A 26,406-nucleotide genomic window follows, 5' to 3' on the forward strand; every position below is an offset into this window, starting at 1 on the left:
ACAAGTCTCTATGACCACAAATGTCTCAGAATGTTAAATCTAATAAGGTCAGTAGCTTTGATTTCACAGTAGGCATTGGACGCTGTCCGCTGTGGCTTTGTAAAAGTAGGCTACTGTATTGTATTGCACAGCATCAGCTGTTTTGTATTACTGAAGGCAATGTTCTTCAATATGTTATTTACTTTCTGGCAAAGTACAGTGGCCTAAAACACTCAACCAAGCCACAGCTGCAGCTATATCAAAACAAAGTGAAAAAAAAAATGTGTGTGTTGTGTGCAAAGATGGTTGTGCATGTGCATTTAACTTTGAGTGGTTGTGATGTTACATAAATGTGTTCCTGTGTTTTAGGACATTTGGTGTTTGAATATATGTCTGTGAAAGGTTCTTGGAATCTAAATGAATTTGTCTCATGAGGGTCTATAAATAATCGATCTCCCTCTCCATCACTTCCTCTTTACAATGGGCCTTTTTTAACTTCATTTAAATAAACTTAATTGACTAAGGCAAATTTCAAACAGACTTTGTCAAGCCAAGAATCAACGGTTTACCTCTATACACCTGCTTAAAGTCCCTGTAAAGTCCGATATTAAATGTGTTCTGAGTCTGTCAAACCACAGAAAATGTGTTACTAACCACCCAACCAAATTTGAATGATGGAAAAACGACAGGTAAATAAAATAAGTTATCAAAATCTTGGAGAAATAGGCAGCATGTGTTTAATGAGTTTAAATTAATTTAAATTTCAAAACCAAACCATATTTAGTGTGTTGAGCAGTAATGAGTTGGAGTTGCTAACAATCTTTAAATGTTTATTTCATGCAAATTTCAATGATCCATGTTCCAACAGGAATACAATTAAACGTATTGGGGAAAGTACCATAGTAAAGAATACATTATATTCACTTTTTTGCTTTCTCTGACATTCAAATAGACATTAAGTACATAATTTATTTAGTATAGGGATATAAACAGTTAACACAGTAATCATTAACTGACAATTTGTTCAACAAATGCTATAAAAGTAGTGTTTTACAACAAGAGGGCTAAATTAATGGGTTTATCATATACAGCACCAGGTGCAATAGTGAGTCTTTCTAGACAAACATTCAGTTTGTCTTTCATAATTATTGCTATTCTTTACAAAATATACTAAAACATGCCAGACACGATAAAAGGTCAAAAGATATGGCACAGTGTCGCAACAAGCACAAGAAATTGTATTGTATCTTTGTGGTTCGTGCAAAGAAATGACTCTCTGAATCTCTGAAAATGTAAGCCACCCTATGATTCTTTTACACATTAAGACATACATTTAAAGTACAGTCAAAAAACATAAATTCATTGACAATGGAAATGACTAAGTAGTGTGTATAAATAGCTGGTAGTGATGTAGGTATGCGTTCAGGGAATTTCAAGTTGTTTAGCCGTGTAACTGGATGTTCTTGTTTTTTTGTCTCTTTTCTCTTGTCTTTCAGCCTAAAAACAAGGTACTAACACGTAATGAATAGATTATCAAAATATCATCCACACGGTATATGAAGGACCCTTTCAGTTACTGGTGAAATGACTGTTAGTTATTTTAACTTGGCTTGCAGGCTCCTTGAAAACACTTTATATTACATGTTTTAGATACTTTAGCGGATACTTTAAATGTCCAAGTACAATTCAACAACAAGTATGTACTCAATCGTTGCATTGCATACATTTTCTCTTATTTTAGTTCACAGTATTTAAATATATCTTAAATCAAGTGGGAATAAATTTTTTCATGATATATTCTAGTACATTGCACTTACAAATATGCGATTTTTAAATTACGGAAAAACATCTATGGGTTCGAAAATATAAACATAAAAAACTTGGACAATTGTTTGTTACCCTAACCCTGTCAAACCTCTAGGCTAAAACAAGTAAAACCACCTAACTACGATGGAGAGAATTTAAAAAATGCAGATAAGATCACAAGGAATTTAAAAAAAATTACGCTGAAAAATCCCTGAATCGATTTCTGTAGTCATGGCTCCATTTTTTGCTATTATTCTATTTTATTCTTTTTTAGGCCTGAAAAACAGTTTCTTAGTGAGCATGGATGCAAAACAAGGCACCTGCTTTTTCCCTATGGCCTTGCGATCGTTGCAGTTGCCCACACTGCGGTAGGAAACTTTTCTGTTAACAAGCGTCAGGAGCTCGGTGAACTCCGCTGTGGAACCGTAGCGTTTTAGGATTTCACACAGATCCTGGATGTACCATGAGCCCCTTATAACCTCACGGTGAGAATAGTACCCTTTAAAAAGAAGAAAGCAACATCACTACACACTTAAAGTGAGATAACTTTAAACTTAAGTATGGATCTAAATAAGAACATACAAGTAATAGTTTGTTAACATGTGTCAAATTTTCAAACACTGACCTTCAGCCACTGAGTAGCACATAATGAAATCTGCCCCTGCTGGAAGGGTATATAGCACCCCTGCATCCACTTCCACCTCGTTGACCATTTCACTGTCCGTCACATCCATTGGCACCACTGGATCATCGTGTTTGTCACCACGACAAGCCTTATGTTCAAAGAAGTAACAAGTTACAAGTTTCTTTATACTAAAAATATACTTAAATACCAGAAAGTACATTTTTATTACATACCTAATGTACCCTAGTGCACTTGAAAAAAGTAACATACTAAAAAACAGTAATACTTTTAACACTACTAAAACAAATGATGTAAAAATCGCATAGTTGGGTACACTTAGATGTATCTTAAGAAGCAGTGGTGGCCAGTGACTTCTCTTTTGAGGGGTGTGAATAAAAAAAAAGGGTTCAAAATGTGTGTTTGTTGCCTTATGTGAACCATGTCCATCATGCGTCTTGTCAAAATACCCCACTACCGAAAAGGTTTATGATAAAAGAGATGCTCACGTTCACAAAATGCACTAGTCAACATTTGAAGTGGATCAAAACCTATCCTAAAAGTTGTCTTATAACCAATGCCCAATACCCATTCTTGTCTTAGGACAACTTTGATAAACGTTTTTGATCCACTTCAAATGTTGACCAGTATAGTTGACAGACACTAAACTCTGATTATTTTTGTGTATGTCCAGTATAAAACTAGTGCATGAAAACAGTACTTTAAAATAAAGTGTATTTTAGTGCACCTTTTTCAAACAATATATGTAAGGACAAATTACCTGTAAGATGAAGATTTTGGGTTTCCCTGCTAGGCTATGACACTTATTCCCCTTAAACAGAGCAGTGATTTCATCGACATCAATCTTGTCATCATAAGCATAGATGTGGCCATTTTCTCCATGACTTAAAAAGACGCAGACTAAACAGTCGGCATCCGCATGATTTGCGTCAGCAGCTGTAACAAAGGATTGCAGTGCATTAGCACAAATAGTTGAGGAGCTCAGATGCAAAAGCATGCCCTCGACCCATACTATATGTTTAACAAATACCTTTGCTTCAAATCATTTTAATCCCAGCCATTCAGAATACTGCTTGTTAGCAGAATCTGCTAAACGGCACATAGATTTTTCAGCAATGTCCTCTAAGTGCATGGAAAATGAATTGGATGAACGACGGCGAACGAAACGACCGTGGATCACATTCAAACTTGTGTCCCTTGTGAGTACTTCGATCTGAATACAACCAGAATGTGGCAGTGACATGGATCACAGCGCCACCTAATGTGTGCTTCATTTTCTTAAATTTTTGCAAATGATGAAAGTCAGAATGTAAAATTTAAGAAAATGTAATTGTTTCTAGTTGCATATTTAATGTTTGCTATGGTTTACTATGTTATAAAATATATTCAAATGTATTCAATACAAATGAATTGACTAAAGTGACATTTGTAAAATTTCAATTACTGACTATTAACTTTTTCATTGCCATTAAAGTTAAAATAAAGTGAACTTAAACATAAAACATAAAAAAAAACATGTCAGATACACTTAAGAGGGTTTTGCATCTGAACTCCTCAGTTAAACTGATGCCCATTAGGTTAGAAAAGAAAATGCATAACAGCTTTCCTCACATGCAATAGCATTTATTGTCATGTCACAAGAACCAATGACATTTTATATCATCAAAGATGACCATATACAGTATGCTGTCATAGACAGAACTTGTAAATAACCCTGAATATTCCTATAAATTCAACCATAATTTCTCAAAACATAAAGGGAACTATTGATGTCCCAAGGTGCATGGCACATACCTTTGTTCAGTTCTTCCAAAACCTGATCACGTTTATAATCATTGAAAGCCTTTACTTCAAAGCCCAACTCTTTAAATCTGACAACAGGAACAAATGTTTGGTTACTATAGTTTAAAAATTACATTATGCAATACAAAAAGCCATGTAATCATATTTGTGTAGCAAGCATTAATGTAATTTCAACGGCAGCAGTCTGACCCAAATCATTTTTCTGTAATTAACTTTTTTCTTAATATAATAAAATACATCAGCACTATTAGTCTAATATTTCAAACAGCACTTCAAATACCTTCCCTTGAGGTTCTCTCTGTCTGCAGTGGTGCCAGAGCGGGGGTTCAACATGAGATGCCAATAGAAATTTTCATGGTTGAAGATAAGAGCGAGTCCTCGTCTCTTATAGGCCATCTTATACTCCTCATTAGGATCCATTGTAAATACACTGAAAAACGATACAAATGGAGTCGAAATGCAATGTCGAAATGCATCAAAGTTACAAAGAGACTTTACGTTACCTTTGATTAATGGCATCAGTCTCTGTTATGTTGTCTCCAGCTGAAAATAAAACCCCAAAACAAAAATACTAAATATCTGATTTGCAATGCGTAGTATCTACTACGTATAAAGTATCCAAAATTTCTGAGATTGCGTTCACATCACAAATCTTTCAAATCACTGACATGTAGACAAAACAACTTATGATCAGTAGCCGAAGTTTGAAAATTAGTGAGGTCTAGGGTGGGGTGTGAAAAGTTAACAAATGCTATCCCAGGTGAAAAAGTGCACTAAAAAGTGCCTGAAAGTAAAGCTTCAACGAATATGGTTTTTTTAACACAACTTGTTTCTTATATTATGGAGTGAAATTCTGTCATTATTATCTGTTAGCTTGAAGCTTAGCTTAGCGGTCGTCCATGTTTTGAATTTCCACTTAAATTGCCTGGAACGCTTTGAAGTAGGGGCTAGTAAACGTCACGAAGGATAATTCCCACGTCCCACTGGTTTGGATGGGCTCTGGAACGCAGCATTAGTACACGATGTAACTACAGAAGAGTCTAGTTTTTAATAGGAAAAATATTGAAACTCTTTGGTTACTTTTGAGCACGATGCTAATAGTTTAATCAGATTCAATGGATTATGCTAAGCTATGCTAAAAGTGGTACCGCCAGACACAGAAATCAGCTGAATGGATTCCAAAATGGTAAAAATCAAATGTTTTTTGTATACTTTTTCAGGTGCACTGAAGTATTACTGAATTTCTCGAGTTAATTAACATGTAATTAAAGTGTTAATAAGATAAAGCATATTTGGTGTGCTGTGCAAGGGGAGGGGTCCGAGCTGATGTGGCAAAGTACTGTAGTACAGCACGGGGCGTTGGTGTCTCATGATTATTTATGAGATAGCGTATTTTTATCCAATGCGAAGATGTTTCGCTTTTGTGTGTGCGCGCGCATGCATGTGCTTCATGCAGCCAGGTCAGCCGGAGTGGGGGTCGGGTCTGGTGCTCAGGACCATAGATATGTATATAAAGGCTAGATGGCTCAAGGCGGAGTCAGCTGTGTCGTCACTTGGCGGCCATCTTAGGTCAGTGCTGCCATAGTGCTGCTCCCTGCTGCTGTGGACGGAAGGTGAGTGACATACGCCAACTAAAATGCTCGTAACTTGCTGAATTCTTGACGGATTTACAAACGGTTTGGTTTTTTACAAACGTTATTAACGTGGCTATAATTCTGGATGCTTTAACATGTTTCATGAATTTTTTATTTATTTTTAGTATACGTATTCAGTGTCATAGGTACATCTTTGACGTTTATAACAAACCAATCCGTTTGAAAATCGGTAAAAAATTAAGCAAGTTATGGTCATTTAAAAGTACCTGCATCATTAAAACTCAATGCTACGAGTGAGCGAGCGCCCTGTCCTAAGATGGCCGCCAAAATGCGGACGTTCCACTCAATTGGCCATCAGCGCGGACGAGCCATCTAGCCTTTATATACATATCTATGCTCAGGACAATCGCACTTGGATGCGGTTTAGTAAAGTAAAATGTAAGTGCGCCATGACACACACTCTGTAAATATGACCTTGTTTTGAGGTACCATGTCCTGAGGACTTTTTCTTATCTTCAAACACGCTATTATCTCAACTATAACAGTTTTACTTGACCTTTGTTTAAAATAAATATTACATTCAGCTTAATTATTTATGTAATACTGCTATTCTTAGCAAATCTTAATATTTGTTAAACTAGCTTATTATATCAGTTGCCCCGCCCAGTCCTCACCGTTTTATCTCAAAGCGTCCACGCCCATTTAAGTTGCATTTTTCAAAATGATAGTGAGGTAGACTGGAGCTGAAACAGCGGGGTTTCTTGACCCTTTCGTTAACTCCTAAATTGAATGAAATAACATAACATAGAGCCTTCTTCATGGCCAGTGTTTGTATATTTGGCGTATTTCATTAAAAACATAATTGTTATACATCTTTGTACCCGTGTTATTTTCCAATGTTTAGATAGTGTTGATAGCATTTCTTAGACATATTCATGAAGATATTTAACTGGTTTTATCGAATGTAGTAGGCCTATCCTGTCAGCAACAACCTGCACATGCTTACTAATGTGCCATATTTAATTTCAGTCAGTTAAGGTGCTTGTTACCCAGATATTGTTGTCAGATATTGGTACGAAAAACAAATAAAAAGAAAAGAAACCTTGTCTTTCATAAATAGGGACATTGCTAACACTAACCTGCACCAACTCCTCACTTTATAAAAGTGTCACATGAATTACACTAAACAATACGTCTAAAGAGGATTTTGATAATGGGATCTGGCAACACTGCGATTACTGCACCCACCCGCGCCCTCAACCCTCAGTCAGTCAGTCAGGGTCTCGCCGAAGATCTGATACTCTTTACTTCTACATACTTTGATTTTACAATGGTTTAAGTTAAACTAAGTTAAACCGTCAATTTACGCGAAACTATACAGTATTGTATAGTGAGCACGTATTGTTCACTATGTGTTTAGTCGGACTGGATTTCAGTGGGTTTATAAACAAGCTGTCAGGGAAAACGGAGTAAGTAACTAAGTAAGTTATTGCAGTCAAACAAGACGCTACAGATCGTTCAGTTCCATTCACTAGGCCGGTCAGGTCTTGTACTAGAAGTTTTTGACAAACCTGACTGTCCTGCTAATGCGCTGTCATTCTCCACATTTCCTGATGAGAACAAAGAAAAACATATGTAAACATTATGATGTAATGAGAATGTGATTAGCATGCCGCGCTAAAGCAGGTGTAAATAAAAGTTTCATGTGTAACTTATATGGCGAAGACGTCGTGATTTAATTATTAAACTTAATTGCATCTACTTCAGGTGGATGAATAAGGAAATGAAAACAACCTTGAGGAGAACTAGCATACTTGGTAACCAAAGTCAGTCTTAAAGATAGAAAAACTAAACAGAAACTTTAAAATTACCGGACTGCCTTTTGACGTGACTTGCCATCGCTGTTTCTGGTGTCAGTTCTGCGAAATCTCAGGATAATGATTGACAATAACCACTGATTTTTACTTAAACATAACCGAAGGTGAAAGCAGCAGGTAGCCAATCAAAAGCCACTTACGTTTTAACCAATCAAAAAACACGTCACACTTATCATGTCAACCAATGATAAGTCACTGGAATGTTAACCAATGATATTCGCTGAAATGTTCATCAGTCACATCGCTGTAAACTTCTGCATTCAACTTTTCTTAACATTTCTCTACATTTCAACATGAGAACATTATAATATAACGTCACAGTCTATGAACAAAATATTTAGAAACAAGAATTGCAATTTATATATGAATCTACTTTTAAAGAATTATAAAATGTAAACATATAATTGATTATTAATATTTGATTTGTGCCTATTTGTACTAAGGAAAAAATTATTCATCTTAATCCGTCCAAATTATTCAACATAAAGTAGACTAAATGGTAAAACAGGTGTGTCTTAATCCGTTAATAAATTGAAGCAGTGTACTCCATTGTTACTAATAGGTAATAGTGGAGGCTAATAATAGTGGTAATAATAGAAAAGTAGTTTTACTGATTATTGATTAGAAACACTAACATACTATATAAATATAACACATGATGAATGGATTTAAAAAAAATAATAATTTCTTCGTTAGCCTAGAACTGTTAGTTATAAACTATATGAAATATATGATACTAAAAATAAACAGTGTACATTTTATTAATCAAAATTATAACTGTAAATACAATATATGGGAAAAATAATAGATTTTTTTGTCCTATTCATGTGCATGGTTGCATAGTAGGATGGTTTGATGAATGATCATGGATGGATAGATGTGTGGATATCTATGTACTTTAGACAGATGTACAAACAATATCAATATCAAACAATATCCACCACTTGCAGTAAATATAGATAGAATAGCATTTAATTATTTTCTAGCAAATGTTACAACAAACCCTGTCTGTTACAGTGAACCCCACATACGGGGTAAGTTGTAACATTTGCGCGTCTGTCACTTTTGGTGCAATTGTACAGGAACGTTAGGTTTTAGAAGGAAACTTGTTTATTTTTAGAAGAGATTTTTGAGTTGCTTGTGTAAATAAATGATTAATCTAACTCAAATATTTATTAAATGATTAAGCCAAAACCAAAAAGCGTTAGGTTGTGTCCGGCTCTCCCCAGTTTATGCCTATCCTGTTCTCAGTAAAGCTATTAATGGACACTCCACTTTTTTTTTAAATATGCTCCATTTTCCATCTCCCCTAGAATTTAACATTTGATCTTTACCATTTTGGAATCCATTCAGCTGAACTTTAAGCATAGCTTAGCAAAATCCATTGAATCTCATTAGATCATTTAGCCTTGTGCTCAAAAATAACCAATGAGTTTCGATATTTTCCTATTTAAAACTTCTCCTGAATGGATTCCAAAACAGTAAAAATCAAATGTTTAACTCCAGGGGAACTGGAAAATGAGCATATTTTCAAAAAAAGTGGAGTGTCCCTTTAAGCTAGTTTAACCGCCTAATAGCCATTTTAAAGATTTATATAACAAATTAAAGAAAATATAGCAGAGTTAATGGACTGCTACACAATCAATATTTAAGTAAGCGTAGGCGTGGCATATACTCTTCTGTCAACATAACTCTTTAGATTGTTGGTGAGAAGGCTATAGCTTTGGATTAAAGTGTCTGTGAGATGAATACATGTAAAGAAGTGCCGTTCAATACAAAAAAATTGCTTTTATTGTTTCCTAATCCTTGCTTTAGGATAAAAGCGTCTGCTAAATGCCTAAATGTAAATATTTGGTAATAACTGTAGTTCCACAGTTTTTGAACCTAAATTATTATTATTTTTTTAGTTTGTCCACACTTGATTTCACTTTAAACAGCAAATTCACCAGTGTTAAATGTACACTCCTGGTGTATATATGGGTACCACCAGGACTGGTGTTACCCATATAAACACCAGCAGTGTAGATTTAACACTGGTGAATTTGCTGTGAAATAACATGTTTAATATTTAACTGGTTGTGTCAAAATTCAAGATACCCTGAATTAGTGAAAGTGAAAAACTAAAAAACGTCCAAAGCCTTTTATGTCTTGAAAATAAAGCTTCTAAATAAAAAGAATCACCCTAAACAAAAATCAACATAAAAATCATATACTTAACTTCAGGTGGATCCATTCCCATTTTACTTTGTTCCTTGTTACATAAAAACATTTGTTTGAATAATGGCTAAAATAGCTATAAATAATATTGTTTATAATAACACTAATATTTTAGACCTAAAGCTCTGATTTATACATAATACAATGCATATCCAGACACCTTTACCAAGATGATACAATATGTACATACAGCAAAAGTACTCCAGTAGAAACATCAACATCATTACCAAGGATTTTTGAAGCAAGATGAATAGCAAGATATCAGATTGTCTTTTGTTTGACCACTGTGTAAACTGAGCACACTAAAACACTTTGAATACCCACTAAACATATACATAACAGGAAGGGACCTCAACATAAATAACAATATATCAGAATCATTGAATCAATGCTGACAAGATGATTGACACTTGAGAACCAGAATCACATTTATTTTCCTAAAATACATATTCATTTTTTTTTTATAAAAAAATGTTTAAGCTGTATCAGATAATTGTGATATTTGTAACTTTTCACAATTTTTGCTTTTTTCTTTCGAAGGAGACCACATAGAACCAGATCCAAGTTTGAAAACCCCTATAATATTTATTTATATAGGGGGCGCTATATTACACTGTTAGGCACCCTCCCAACAAGATTTATAGATTGGTTAAACATTTACCAAGCAATGTAATATTGGCAATGTAGTGCCTACAAAATGTTTTACACAGGTTGAATAGCTTTTAATGGAGCTATCAATAGAAGAACTAAACTCAAAGATTTATTATCTCAAAATAATAATTTCTTTTTTAATATGTTATCGCCTAAGAACATTTTCCTCCACAAAAAAAACCAACATTTAATGAACAAGGACAGTTTATGAATGGTTTTATGGAACCAAACAGGCAAAACTGGTTCTTCTATGTCATTGTGTATGTATTTTAATAGTGTGGATGCTTTTTTTATATGGTGTAGTTATGGCAGCTACCAGCAGGGGTCATACAAACCAGCAAAACCTTGATCCCTTGTTCAAGAGCGCTGTGTTTTTTCCATTTTACTATTCAACCAGTTTTTTCTTTTATTATTTGTAAGCAAGGCTTTTAAATGCTGTTTTATTTCCCTGCTTTTACATCATTAATGTTGTTTAAAGGAAAGGCTTAGGATGCACTACACATTCAGAATAACACAGAGAGGAATTTCTTTCTCTCAATGGCAAGCATTGATTCAGTAGAGGAGAAGCAGAAATTGAATCAGTTGATTTACATCTCCCTGCTGCATTTCGTCACCCTCATATGGCTTTTGCTGACTCTTAGTGGATTGATTCTCGCCAGTGTGGGCCATGGAAGGTCAGACTCTATCCACTTACTGTATGCACTTGCTGTTCCCTCTCGCAGTACAAAGCCAATCCTTTGGCAGGTATATTGGCTCCTGTCCACATCTCCTCAGCTTTCATTGGAGAAAAGCTCTTTGGGCAAGGGAATGTGATTGGTTATCCGTCAAATAAGGGTGTTTTTGTGGAGAGAATGAAAGAGAATGTTTAGGGCTTAAGATGACCGTGCAGATCGGTGACAAAGGGAGAAATGGAAATCAATAAGTGAATAGGCTGAGATTACCAACTGCATCTGTTCACCATTAAGCTGACTAAGGAAACACATTAACATCACGTTTGCAATATAATGCAGCTGTTCCGACAAGCTATACATTATTTGGAGCATTATTATATTTCATACATTATTCATTTGTATAAATCCCACATGCACTTATACAGTATCTTTCAAGAGAGTGTAGCTTGTCAGTCTATCATCTTCAGTAGAATTAAATGTCTTGCAGGTAACAGTTGAAAATGTCTATTAAGGAACAAAGTCATACTCCACCCTAGCAACCACTCAACATCCTAGCAACTGTATTCCGATGCCATATTAACCATCCAAAACACATTGAAATAGAAACATGGAAATTAGATCGCAATGGCCTAGCACCCAGCTAGTACCCAGCTAGCAACTGCCTAGTAAGCCCTAATACACTCATGACAAAGATTTGGTAGTAATTTTGAACAACAAAGGCCTATTAGAGTATGCCTATGACATATTGATGTTTATGTTTGGTTATGCCTACTTCAAACATGGAAAAAACACTTAGATTATTTTAGCAAACGCAGTACACGAACCACCTAGCAACCACACAGAATTTAAATTTCCACCAATTTATATTTCTCTGTATACAGATTTGAAAGTAGTAAAAGATTTTATTTCAAAGAATATAAATGGCTAGGCCACTGGTATCTAATTTCTATGTTTCTATGTTCCTATTTCTATGTAATTTGGGTGGTCACTAAGGTAACGCAATGCTGTTGCTATGAAGATGAGTGGTTGCTACGGTGGTGTACCTTAATTGACATGTTCAACTTTAACCTGCACGACAAAATCAGGCTGGTTATTTTCAATCCAGTGCTAGGTCAAAAAGGGACGACCCCTTAATTTAACCTATGCTGGGTTGTTTAACCCATTGTTGGGTCAAATATAAACATTATATAGCATTTATTGGAGTGTATGGATGCAATATCACAAGATGTTAGCAAACACTGGTAAAAAATACTTCCTGTTTGTTTTTCTTTAAAAAAGGTAATTTCACATGTATAAATATAATAACTTAAAGGTGTTTTGTTTAACCTTTTTTATCTAATCATATGTTTTGTTGGTTGTATTTAGTTGTAATGTTTGTGTAATGTTAAAGGTGCCATAGAATAAAAAACTGTATTTACCTAAGCATAGATGCATAATAAGAGCTCTGTACATGGTAATGACAAATCATTAAACCTCAAACACGATTGTTTCCTCTTTCTTATGTAAAACTCGTGGATGAAAAAGACAGCTGGAAAACAGGCCAATCTCATCATAACACCGACTGTGAACATGTTTACTAATGTGAGCTACTGGCATGAGCTTCAGAGCAGAGCAGAGCCAATCAGAGCAGAGCTAATCATTACTATTCATGACCCTTCCAAATAGCACAAAAATAGACCATTTCTTTCAAAGGACTAATCCTAGAGTTGTAAATAGACATGTAAAAATGTTTCTGGATCATTTTTGCACTTAATAAAGTTACATACTTTCTATGTAGATATCAAAAAACAATTAAACATATTTTTTCAATGCATTCTTTGGCACCTTTAAAAAACTAAAACGGAAAGGACTTCTGGACCAGTGTAGTTTACATCTTGCAAAATTATCCATTTAGTAGTGATAGACATAACTTAATGTAATAAGTATTGGCCTTTTCTTGTTATGTAATGTGTTAAGAAGAGTGTTCTGAAATGCATTTGTATAATGACTGGGTTGTTTTTGTTGTTGTTTGATGTTGTAGATGGATTGTGTGATTATTTCCTATCCGTATTATGGATTTAATGTAACCACATTCAGAAGAGTAACACTTTGTGGTTTCAAGAAATATTTGAATTGTTTTAGCAAGCTTTAGAAACTGGGCCAGAAAAAAAGTCTTCACAAGTTCATCAAGGTTCAAAGTTGTATCAGAATAATAAAAAATGTAAATGTATTCTTTTTAATATAAGTTATTAAGTGTCAAGTACTTGCTATTTGCAATTACAGTACACAAGCATTTTCAGAAGGAGAGAGAGAGAGAGATCTGCCAAACAGTGACAAAGGATTTCTTCATAGTCTTCGCTCAATCAGGCCAAATGGTTATAATGGGTACTTGCTTTATTCCCTCTGTGACCTGAAACACTCATTTTAAAATTCACTGTCCCAAATGCCAAAAGCTCCACATAATGGATTGAAACCAGGGGAGATAAAGTGAGCAGAAGGCACACTGAGGGCAGAAAGAGAACAAGGGGCTGTCAGTGAAACACATAACGTTTAAAGATTAATGCCTGCATGTGAAGTGTGAGCATCTGCTCCATTGATCTGTCATGCAATTGAGTCTATTTTGTCACCGCAGTCCATCTATGTCTGTTTATGCTTAGCATAGCCAAATCCTTTTTAATGATCTGTAGAGATAAAAATAATCTCTGAAATAATGATGTGTTTGCTATGATACATCTGTTAAATAAATAAAATATTACTGAAACAACAAATTCCTGCAGGATTCTTGTTTACTATTTAAATAAAATATTGTCAGGAAAACCCTCAAAAAAGTGAAACTCTTTATCAAAAACTCAAATTATTGCAAAAATGAACCATTTTGTTTAGTTATGATGCTTTTTACACTTTGAGTACCTGAACTATTTTACAAAGCGGCTAATTTATTCAGTACAAAGCATATGATCATTAGAAAAAAGCAATAATGAAGCCCCACCCCCAACCCAACATCATGGGGGTGAAAGCAGCTTGCACTAAATCATACAAATGAGATTGTACAAATATGAAAAATCAGTTCATATTACCTCAGAGGTACATTTCAGTACTAAAGAGTTTATTTTAGAACCTTAAAGGTCTCAAATGTATACATAACTATAACTACAGTATGGTAAATATTAGGCCCTTATTAAATGGTACTGCCCCAGTGACAGCTTGGGAACATTTTATGACTACTTTTTTTCTAATTATGTACTCCATCTTCTTCGTATGTTCTGACTATGTCAACATGAAGGGAAATATGTAATGATTCATATTATTTGATGAAACTCTCGCAGTCCTTGGCTTGGTGACTGCTAGACAAGAGTATTTTGGCAACAGAATGGTGTACTTATGCCATATTCTAGCAGGGATTGGCTAACTAGGCCTTGCTAACCAACCAAACTTCACCTCCTTCCATTTTATGCCTCTTTAATTGTTGAGATGTATCTGTCATGAGGCTGTGCTGAAGCACAGAAGGCTTACACTCCAAACAAAAAAAGCAAAATACCCCAAAAATTAGTTTTGTTTAATCAAAAGTCAGTTAAAAAATAAGGAACTGAAAGATGTATGTTAATTTTTTTGCATTGGCCTGCTTGACTGAAATGTCTGGTTCTGCTTTTCTGACAAAACTTTATTGTGGCATTTCATATAGTTAATAGATTAAATTACGATTAAATGTTTGAGACAGTCAATCACATCCTGTCAGGAAGAGGTTTTTAGGACCCTGCATGGCTGGTCGGGAATAACAGAGACACCTGCCTCTGAGGTGCATCTTTTAGACATCACGAAGAGCCTCAATTATCCAATTCACTTTTTAAAATTTCCTTTGGTGTGTAAGTGTGTATTCGTACATGTTAATGATATGCAAAAGATACAAACCCCAAAGTTAACGATGAAGCAAGTTATCGTCTCCAATGTACATCTTTTTTCTTGGACTAAAACAAACACCACATTTATCTGAAGGGTCTTACTTCGCATTTAAGTCCATTAAATCAAACACACAGCATTTATACCACAAGCGCAATGCTCACCCAACTGAGCTTCATCAAGGCCTAAAGCAGCTGATATTTAGTCATAAGATTCAGAGACAGAAGATTCTGTGTCTAAAGAAAGAATTTTTAACATGAGCAATGACTGAAGAGGGAAAAAATGACCACATGACCAAAATAGAGTTGTTTTGAATCAGCTACTATACAGTGAGATGTCTGTTTTGGATGCCCTTAGCAGTTTGAGGTAAAAAAAAAATCACTTAGTTCTTATAAATGTGTGCCAATGGTCAAGCGTCCCTGAGGCTGAGGGGGTGTGGATCTGGGGTCTCCAAGCTTTTTGTGAGCAAGGGCTACCACAATGCATAAAAATCTGGAGAGCTACTTTTTGATATAGTCTACTCAAAACTTTTTTGTTTTACCTATTGATTTTATTTTATTTTACTTGTTGATATGTTATAGTGTTGTTTGAAAATGCTAACATACAGAAAAGAAGCCAAGCTAATATAAAAATATGTAATAAATAAATATTACAATTGGGACTATTAAAGGTAGGGTAACACATTTGATCCTGAAACATTTTTAGTTATGCTGGTTAAAAGTCTCCTCACATCCTGATAGCAATCACTGCGTTTAGTTGTTTAAATGTATTTGTAGAAATTTGTGTCATCTGTGAAAGGTGAAGGACCAAAAAATTTTCCACCAATCATAAATCTCGGTCCGAACGGACGTTGCCTTTTTTGTCCCTCATCCGTAAGCGTTATTTGAATGCCCACCGCGCAGCTAGTCCACGCTGACACCATACGTCATCGGCGCGTTCACGTGCGCTCACCTCCCATCTGTAAACAGTGAAAATGGCAAACTTTTCTGCTCAATTGACAACCTACACAGGAGCAACAAAACGAAAGACATGTTTTATAACAACAACAGCAAAAACTGCCTGGATCAGCAAAGAACAAAAACCCAAATTAACATTGGCAACTTTACTGCTTAACCACGAGATGCAAACAGCTGCAGGAGGCAAAGGGTCTGAAAGGGTCGTTGCACTGTTTATTTTGGTAAGGTAGGTACGCGATATGTTTGTATTGAGATGGATTCAGATATTCTACTTTGATGAAACATTTGGTTGCTTATGAAATTTGTGTTTGTTTACGGATTAGCATAACGATATAGTTACTACGTCTACACAACCGAAAGTGTGCTTTAACTAATTCTGATGTAAACCAGTTGTTTATGTTGGTTATTTTGGAAATGTTATTCACTTTGTACTGCAAAGTTTTCTCACTGGTGAATGAAACATGAGATCTGACCGTCTGATCTGTGCGTGTTCATGTGTTTTGAAAGAGGCGTGGCTTTAGATGGCGATTTGACTGGAGGGTGGGATCGTGATTTCATTTCTAGGCGGCTACCGTTAGCATTTTTCAAAATGTGATACCCTACCTTTAATAGAATGCCCCGCGGGCACCACGTTGGAGACCCCTGGTGTGGATCAATAAGCTTGATCTTTTGATGAAAATTTATGTTTAAAATCTAGTTGTAAACTAGTGGTTCTCAAAATTTAGTCCAGCTACCAAATTCAATCTAAACCAGAACATCCAGGTGCCTACACTCTTAAAAATAAAGGTTATTTATCAGGCTGTTTTATTAAGAGCTTTAATATCCACAGTACATTTCTGTTGTGCAAAAGTGGAAAAATTTGCTTTTTTTGGGGAGCAAAATTTTTTATATGGCACTGCTGTGCAGAAACCTTTTAGAAACGTTATATTTTAGAATGTAATCACAGTCATTTTACCTCACACAAAAGTAAACAAGAAGGATTAGCGCAGGAGTGGGGAACCCTGGGTCCTGGAGGGCCACTGTCCTGCAGAGTTTAGTTCCAATCCTAATCAAACACACCTGAATTTCATTTCCAAGTAATCTTGAAGACTTTATTTTGATTTTTCAGGTGTGTTTAATTAGGGTTGGAACTAAACTCTGCAGGACAGTGGCCCTCCAGGACCAGGGTTCCCCACCCCTGGATTAGCGGAAATCAGACAAAATTAACAAAAAATTGATACTAATACCCTTTCAAGTCAATGTCAAGTCAAAATGTATTTATATAGCACCATTTATACAGCCAAGCTGACCAATGTGCTTTACAAAACAATAAAATATCACACAATAAATTAAACAAGGAAAGTTAAGAAACAGGTTACAGATTATTAAAAGCAACTGAGTAAAAATATGTTTTCAAGCGAGATTTAAAAACTGACAGGGAAGATGCAGAACATACGTGGTTAGGCAGACTATTCCATAATGTCGGGCCCGCAATGGCAAAGGCACGGTGACCTCTATGTTTTAATCTGTACTGTGGTATAGTTAAACGTTGCTGTGCACCTGACCTGAGATTTCTAGGAGGATTGTACTGCTCTAAAAGCTCAGATAGATAAAGGGGGGCTAAGTTATTTAGACTCTTATAAACAAATAAAAGAACTTTAAAATCAACTCTAAAATGGACCGGCAACCAGTGAAGGGATGCTAAAATCTGAGTAATATGTTCACGTTTGCGAGTGCCTGTTAAAAGTCGCGCTGCTGCATTTTGGACTATTTGAAGACGTGTAAGAGTTGTTGAGTTTATTCCATAATATAAGGAATTACAATAGTCCAGTCTAGATGATAAGAATGCGTGTATTACCCATTCAAAAGCTTGGGGGCATAAAAATATGCCAGTATTTACTGGTAAAGAAAGTGAATATGCATCAGGAAGCTGGTTTGAACTACTTTTAGTAGGTCCAGAAAGAATAAGTTCCGTTTTATTTTCATTTAATTTTAGGAAGTTAGCAGACATCCACTTCTTTATTTCATCTAGGCACGTCAACAGGTGCTCAGGTGAATTTTTTCCTGTCCGTTTTATTGGCACATAAATCTGAATGTCATCTGCATAGCAATGAAATGACACACAAAATTTTTTGAATATGGATCCCAGAGGGAGCATATAAAGGGAAAATAACATCGGAGCCAAAATTGAGCCCTGAGGGACCCCCCACCTAAGGGGAGCAACAGAGGACATAGAAGAGCCAAAACAGACAGAGAATTTTTGATCATTCAGATATGAGCGAAACCAATTTAGTACAGTTCCTTTCAGCCCCACATCATATTCCAGTCTGGACAGAAGGATATCATGGTCCACCATATCAAAGGCAGAACTCAGATCCAAGAGCATTAAGATTATGGAATCTCCAGCATCTGTTGTCAGATAGATATCATTAAAAACCTTCAGTAGTGCTGATTCGGTACTGTGAAGTGGCCGAAAGCCGGATTAAAACTTCTCATATATAGAATGTAAATTTAAAGAAGTGTGTAATTGATTTGATACAACTTTTTCTAAAATTTTTGAGATAAAAGGCAAATTTGATATAGGCCTTTAGTTATTCAAAACTGCAGGGTCAAGGTCTTTTTTTTTTAATTGATGGAAGTACCAAAGCATTTTTGAGATCAGCTGGGAAAATCCCTAGACTAAGTGATGGTAAGTAAGCTTGGTCCTAATGTGTCAAAAAGTTGTACTAAATTACGAGGTGAGATAATATCAAGTGAACAAGTTGTTGGCCTGAGGTGGGTAATAATATCATGTAAATATGAAATAGAGATAGTATTAAATATAGTATTGACAGAGCTGTCTAAAGATTCATTATCACAAATGTTTTTATACATCTGAGAAAAGCTAGATATAGCAGTTGGATTTAGTGTCCGAGACCAATGTACTGGCTTATGCATTGGAATTGACTCAGGGACCAAAGGTATGGAAAAAATTATTGGCTTATGATCTGAAAAATTAAGTTCACTCATTGTTATATCAGAAACAGAAAGTCCGTGCATTAAAATCAGATCTAGTGTGTGACCTTGTACATGAGAAGGGCCATCTACCCATTGAGAGAGTTCAAATGATTCCATCAGATTTACAAACTCCTTTGACAGAGAATCAGTACCACAGCAAATATGAATATTAAAATCACCAAGTATTAACAATCTATCATATTGTGTTACAAGTTCGCTTAAAAGTTCAGCAAATTCACCAATAAAATCTGTTGTGGATTTCGGAGGGCGATATATAAGTGCCACCACAACCGCATTTTCTACAGTTAGTCTGAATAGCTGTAATTCAAAGTTTTTTAAAACATTGGTGGACAAAGACTGACAAGAAAGTTTGTTTTTAAAAACGGAAACTAATCCTCCACCCCGTCCCGTAGTCCGAGGGGAGTTTAAAAATCGATAATCCTGGGGTAACAGTTCAGTCAATGGCGCCAAATCTCCAGGTTTCAGCCATGTCTCAGTAACTAATAACATGTCCAAATCATTTGAGAGAACAAAGTCATTTAGAATGAAAGTCAGGGGTAACGGCACAGAAGTCAGGTATCTTCGCAAAGCGTTTGGTTGAATGATAATCAAATCCTCCCAATCCATCTTTTGATAGATGTTCTATAGAATATCTAATGTCTAAGAGTTGAAAACGGTCATAAACCAGTAGGGAGGAGCAGTGACGAATAAAAGTAGGAGATATGTATATAAGAACAAACAAAACACTTAGCAGATGGCATGCCTCAAACACTGGCCCCATCTTTAGCCACCCTTTAATACCCTTGTAAGTAAGAAAAGATTACGACTTAATTGCATGTCCAAATCAAATAAATGTTGTGAGATTTTATCTAGTTCTGAAACACTATTGCCGCTTTTCCACTGCATGGTACCCCACGGTTTGGTTTAGTTTGGATCGGGTCAGCTTACTTTTGAAAGCTTTTCCATTGGGTGCAGTACGTAGTACCCAATACTTGTTTTCGTACCACCTCGGTTGGGGTTCCAAGCGACCTGAGCTGATACCAAACGTGATGCGAAAAATCTGTAGATCACTGATTGGTCTGAGAGAATCGTCACTACTAGCGTCATCGCTATAATGTAAGAGATTAGCTTTACCTTTAGTGTGCTGTCTCGAGCAAACATGTTATCACCTGTGCTCTGCTATAAGTTCCCAAACTCCCGTTTAGCGATTGAAAAACATCCAGAGGTTGAGAATCAGGAACACCATAACAGTTTTTTTCCAAACTTGCAGTTTGTGGCGGAACATTCACGACGAGCACGTCAGCATTATATGCTTAAATGCAACTTCAATGAGGCTCAGCGGAGTGTGTCAACTACTGTACTGACGCCACGGGTGTTTAAACAGAAAATGTCATGGGAGATAGACGTTACGTTAATGATAAACACGATGTGCAAACATCTGTTTGTGGTGGCAATTTTAATTTTGTGGTGGACTGATAAATAAATAAATGCATGGGAATGTACAAGAACGCTCTCACTTGTATGATGTCACAGCAGTATGCAGCGCAAATATTACGACACGCCTATAATCCCTTCCACTACGAAGTGATACCAAACTCGATGGAAAAGCTAACCACGCCAAAGTGAGGTGAGCTGACCCGACCCAAACTAAACTAAACCGTGGGGTACTGTGCAATGGAAAAGCGCCAGAGGTCCAATACCCAGAACATATAAAAATAAAATAAATAGCTTGAATGCACTATGTTGCTTTTTTATTGGTTTAATGTTTTTTTATAAAGTCACATACTTTCTATGTATATATCAGTGAATAATGTGACATATGTGACTAGTCACGAAAGTCTGGGGCATTTTGAGTTATTCACAGATTCTGAAAGTGTAGTATTCAAGCTTTCCAATGATGTGTAACACATGGAAATCTGATAATATTTGGAGAAGTTGTGGCCATTTGAAGGTAGGCACTCCAAAAAGGTCAGAAAAATGTTCCATAAAAGAAATAAATGTCTCTTAGCGTCTTAGAAAAAAGTAATTTGTTTTTATATAAAAAGAAAGTTTCTTAAAAATGTAGTATTTGTATCTTAAAAATTAGTATTACAAATGTAGTGTATTTGCTGTTGTTTTTATAACCATGTGCACAAGACCATAGATATGTATAATAAAGGCCCGCGCTGCTGGCCAATTGAGTGGAACGTCCGCATTTGGCGGCCATCTTACTACAGGCGCTCGCTCACTCAGAGCATTGTGTTTTAATGTTGCGTGTACTTTTAAAAGACCATAACTTGCTTAATTTTCTACCCATTTTCAAACGATTTGGTTTGTTATAAACGTCAAAGATGTACCTATAACACTGCATATTTATACTAAAAAATTATAATTTTCATGAAACACGTTAAAGCATCCATAATTATAGCCACGTTAGTAACGTTTGTAAAAAAACCAAACCATTTGAAAATCGGTAGAAAATTGAGCAAGTTATGGTCATTTAAAAGTACATGCACCATTAAAACAAAATGCTCAACGTGATCTCATGAGAATACGTGTGTATTTTTACGTTTCAGTGTGGTTGTACAATACGTACATTTACTTACGTTTAAAACACACTGAAACGTACAATATCGAAGTTTTGACAAGATTAATACGTAAATTATTTATTTACGTATTTGTTTACAGTCTGGGGAGACGCACGCTGTAAGTAAAAAAAAAAACCTCGCAAACATGTCTGAGGATAACAGGACAGCGGCATCACATGAAACCTTACTTTCTCATTATCTCAAAAGCTGCGCTGCTGACTTGTGTCACTGGTTTCCGTGATGAGTCACATATTGTATCAATGCATTCTTTGGTACCTTTAGAAGAACACTAACCAGTTGTTTGTTGGGATTTTTTGGCCGTATAAGCGCTATTTTACATTAATCAAACCAACTCATGGACAATGGGAAAAAAGTTAATAATTAATAAGTTAATAATGTTGTATATAATAATTTTTTACATGAATTGAATAGTGCTGTATATAGTTTTACTGTTTATGTGCTGTTTATGCTTTACATAAAATCCATGAATTTCCTAAAGGGGGCGTGGAGGGTCATTACTTTGGCTACCACAGTTGTATGAGCTGTTATACAGACATTATGATGTTTGTCTAGATTGGCTTCAAAATGACTTCTAGGATCTGATAAGAGAACACAGACAATGCTGTTTACAAATGAGGAAGTAAGCTCTAAATGAGATTTACATTGGACCTTACTTAGCATTATATCTATGAAGTAGACTAAAGGACAGTGTAATAAAGATAAATGGTGCACATTGAGTTCCTGAACTTTAAGCTCTTTGCAAGATACAGATACAAGTGCAGCCCATAATCTTGCATATGCTCTTGTAATAATAAAGTCATCAATAAAGTCTTTTTTCACTTTCATTTTGCAGTCTGACAAATCATTTGCTGCATATCAGTTAGATTTAGAGATGATCTGTGCTGTTCTCCTTTATGAAGTGTGGTGGGTCAAGTTTCAATGTATTGTAATGTCTAAAAAACTGTTTACATAAGTCAAAGATGTTGGTCCACATGGTGTGAGCTTCGCAGGAAAGAAACTTGATGCAAACCTCAGCAGGTTTATTACAGACAGCGCATCTACAGTAGGGTAAGACTATATCTGGTCGATGTCACATACCAAACCATTTTGTTTGATCTACTTTCGGTATCTATACTTCTTTTATGCTTTTATCAGTATCGGATGGAAACAGAAAATGATCAAAATGCTTATTCATGTGTTCATGACCTCCCAAACAAATGACCTGCGGTGCTATTACAAAAGCTCCTGCTTGTTTAATATGAAGGGAAGAAAGTACATTTTTTACTTCAGATGTATTGTCACTGCATTGACTTCATTAGGTTTTATTGCAGGGATCTATTAATAGCACATTCTATTGATAGTCTCAATTGTAATATTATTTATGACATATTTTATTATATTTTATGACATATGTTGTTTAATTATGTTAACATTTCAAACAATACTAAAACATATTAACAAGTAAAATAAAATAAAATCAACAAGTAAAACAAAAAAGTTTTAAGTAGACTATATCAAAAAGTAGCCCTCCAGATTGTTTTATCCACTGCGCACAAAAAGGTTGGAGACCCTGTTTTATTGCATTAAGTACAATTATTTCGATTAATGTTTTTAAAGCAAACTATGTAGACTACAGTCAAAGATAGCCAGTTACCAATAACCAGAATATCAAGATCCTCAAAATGATATAAATCTAAAAGAGAACTTCCTTACCAAACTGAAGCTGATTTAACCCTTTCAAAAATATACCTATAGAGCAGTGGTTCTCAACTCCAGTCCTCGGGCCCCCCCTCCCAGAACATTTAAGATGTCTCCATATATAAAACACCTGATTCAGTTCATCAGCTTGTAAGTGTGTCAATTTAGGAAAAGTTTCAAACATTCTGGAAAGAGCCTAATGAGTGGAATCAGGTGTTTCATGTAAGGAGACATCTAAAACATTCTGGGAGGGGGGAGCCTGAGGACTGGAGTTGAGAACCACTGCTATAGAGAGTTCATATTACCGTAGTATCTCATAGGTACATTATGGTACCAAATATACACACATCTGTATCAAAGGGTACATATTCGGACCCTTTTAAATGGTACTGTCCCAGTGACAGGTTGGAGCCAATTTTCACCATGGTTTCTGGTCTTTGCCACAGTTGCCTTTTAGTTTGCTTTCATAGCAGTATTTTTATATACCATTTTTTCTTAATTTGACTGGACAAAAAAAGTCTTCGGTAAAGCTGCTTTTAAAAATAATGCACAATTGCGAAAGAGTGAGAGAGCAACACGCTCACTAAGCTAAAATGTGCTCTTAACATACTATCTCTAGACTAAAACTTGCTGCATAAACCACATGACCTCAAAGCGTCTTCTTAAACCTCTACTGAGCTCATGCAACTATCAAGCCTTACATTGCAATGTTGAAAACATTTAATAACATAAATAGTTAGTGTGAAATTAAACTAGAGAGAAAGGGCATTGCAGTCTCTTTTCACACCTAGTTCGTTTTAGCCCTCCAAATGCTCTCAGAGCAGTTCAGGGTTTATATGTGAACAAACCAAGTGATTTCAGACCCCCCTAAAAGGACCCAAAAGTGAACCGAACTCGGACAACGTCTGGAGGTGGTCTGAGTACGGTTCGCTTTGGGGTTCTTTTGTGGTTTGATTTCTTTTTGATATGTGAAATCAATGAGGTCCCGGTCCGTTTCGCGTGTGGTTTTGACATTGTATCAAAATAAACTGCTGCACAGAAAGCTGGGGTCTGCGTTCTTATGAAGTTGGGATGTAAACAAGAAAGGGTCTGAGATCACTTCAGTTCTGAAGAGGGATAAAAAAGAACTGGGTCCTCTTTTGAGTCCACTATATTGTGAACACCAAAAGGACTGAGGTCACATTCGGCTAGTTCCTTTTTTGGTTCACTTTAAGTGAACTGGGTTTGGTTCTTTTAAAACGAACTATATGTGAAAACACCCTAAAGAAAGACATCACAACACACAACTGAATCCTGTACACTGCAAAAATCCAACTTCAAAATGTTTTTCCAACAAAGATAACTTGAACAAAGATTTTTTTTGTTTAAAGGGGTCAATTTATTATTTTGTTTACTGAATGAAAGAAGCATAGTTATCCTGCTAACAAATATTATTTTGTTGATTGGACTTAGATATTTAAGTGTTTGTTCAAATCGTTTGCCCAACTTGCCAAACAAAGTAATCTGAACAAACAATTAGAAATAAACAATGGTTTGAATGTTCCCAGCATGCATTGGGACATGTTCACTTCTTTGGCTAATATTTATTAAAAAAAGATTACTGTTTTAATGTTTGCTGGATTTATTTTTGCTTTTATGTTGTTAATGTTAGTATATGTTGTATTTTGAGTTCTTTATAAAATAAAGAGAACTGTGTGTTCAATTTAGAGGGTGGAACAGTGTGGGTTGGCATGCATCAAAGCAAAAAGGGTTCTGGTTAAAGTTTGGGCTGAAACAATAGATTTTGGTCAGGATACCTTTATGAGTGGAGTTTTATTTTCACTCTGTAGCATTGTGGTTTACCTAGTCACTCAACAACAGTAATTGTTGTTTCAGCTGCTGTGACAAGAATAATTGTGTTAGTTAAACACAACAATCAACATTGCATGAACAAACAAATTGGCCAAACAAAGTATCTTTACTGAGAAAAACTATTTTTTTTAGACAACCCAAAAGTCTTAGTGCATCAAGTTGTCTTACTTTTTTACGTTTTCTTAACTATTTATATTTTACAGTGTGCAAAAGCTGACGAGGCCAGCTGCACTGCAAAAATGACTTTCGTAGTAGCTATTTTTGTCTTGTTTTAGTACAAATATCTAAACATTCTTAAATCAAGATGCATTTTTTTGATGAACAAATGACCTAAGAAAATATAATTTATTAAGTCATTTTTTTGCAGTATGGTTCTTAAAAGGCATTCATTATCTGATTCACAATTTTACATTTCCTTTGGTGTGTATTAGTACATGTTAATGATATGCAAAAGGTACCCAAAGTAAACTATGAGGTGAGTTATCGTCTCCAACGTAAATTTCTTTTCTTGGACTTTATAAAACAAACATATGGATTGTAGGCAACAGTTTACTTCCTCGGCCTGTTGACGTGGACAAGACTAACATTATCATAATTCTTCCCGCTTCTTAAATAAAGCCTGTTTTCATATTTAAAAAATTACTAATGACTATCTCAAACACAAGTTTTGTGGAGTGCAGAGTAGCGCTTGTTCCTTACCTTACCAATCTGTTATGTTCTGCTCAAGTCGCGCTGGTAAAGTTGATTGATCAGCTTGGTCATCTGCATTTTCTGGATCAGATTCAGCTCATATTGATAAGGTAGTAAAGACGATATTAACTCCTGATAGTATTGCATTGAGAGCTGATCTTCAAATCCAATCACAACATGCTGGTAAGCTGGCCAATAGGGGACACAGCGCTGTTCAGATCGATGAGCTTTTTAACAAATCAGAGAATTTGAGGAAGGCAGGAAAATCTGGAGCAAAAAAAATGTACGGTATGTGGAAAATAATGTGTTTTTTGATCCATTAACCAAATTCACACAAAAACTGTGTTTTTTAGCAACAACACAAGGCCTAAAGAAATTTATGAAGTGGCCAAAGATGCAGCAAAAGACACGTCTCTATTATGTTGCTATAGCAGACATAGACGTGTCCGCCAGTTGCAAGCGTCATTGGCACTGTCCCAAATGGCACACTCTGGACTTGTGGACTTCCTCAGAGTCCACACTTTGATGACATCATGTAATGCAGACCTTT

The 26,406-nt window shown here is 35.6% G+C and overlaps 1 protein-coding gene across 1 annotated transcript; it reads right to left on the reverse strand.

The window, feature by feature from the left end:
• Window positions 1-792: 792 nt before the first annotated feature.
• On the reverse strand, window positions 793-7,847 carry LOC135760607 (caspase-6-like). Its single transcript, XM_065274673.1, has 8 exons — window positions 7,698-7,847; window positions 7,398-7,436; window positions 4,735-4,774; window positions 4,512-4,661; window positions 4,223-4,299; window positions 3,189-3,364; window positions 2,411-2,558; window positions 793-2,284 (listed from the first exon to the last, which is right to left on the reverse strand). Exons 1-8 carry the CDS (start codon window positions 7,723-7,725, stop codon window positions 2,046-2,048), a joined length of 897 nt encoding a protein of 298 aa, XP_065130745.1. The 5' UTR covers window positions 7,726-7,847; the 3' UTR covers window positions 793-2,045.
• Window positions 7,848-26,406: the final 18,559 nt, after the last annotated feature.

This window comes from Paramisgurnus dabryanus, chromosome 1 (genome assembly GCF_030506205.2).
Source record: "Paramisgurnus dabryanus chromosome 1, PD_genome_1.1, whole genome shotgun sequence".
NCBI classification, from domain to species: Eukaryota; Metazoa; Chordata; class Actinopteri; order Cypriniformes; family Cobitidae; genus Paramisgurnus; species Paramisgurnus dabryanus.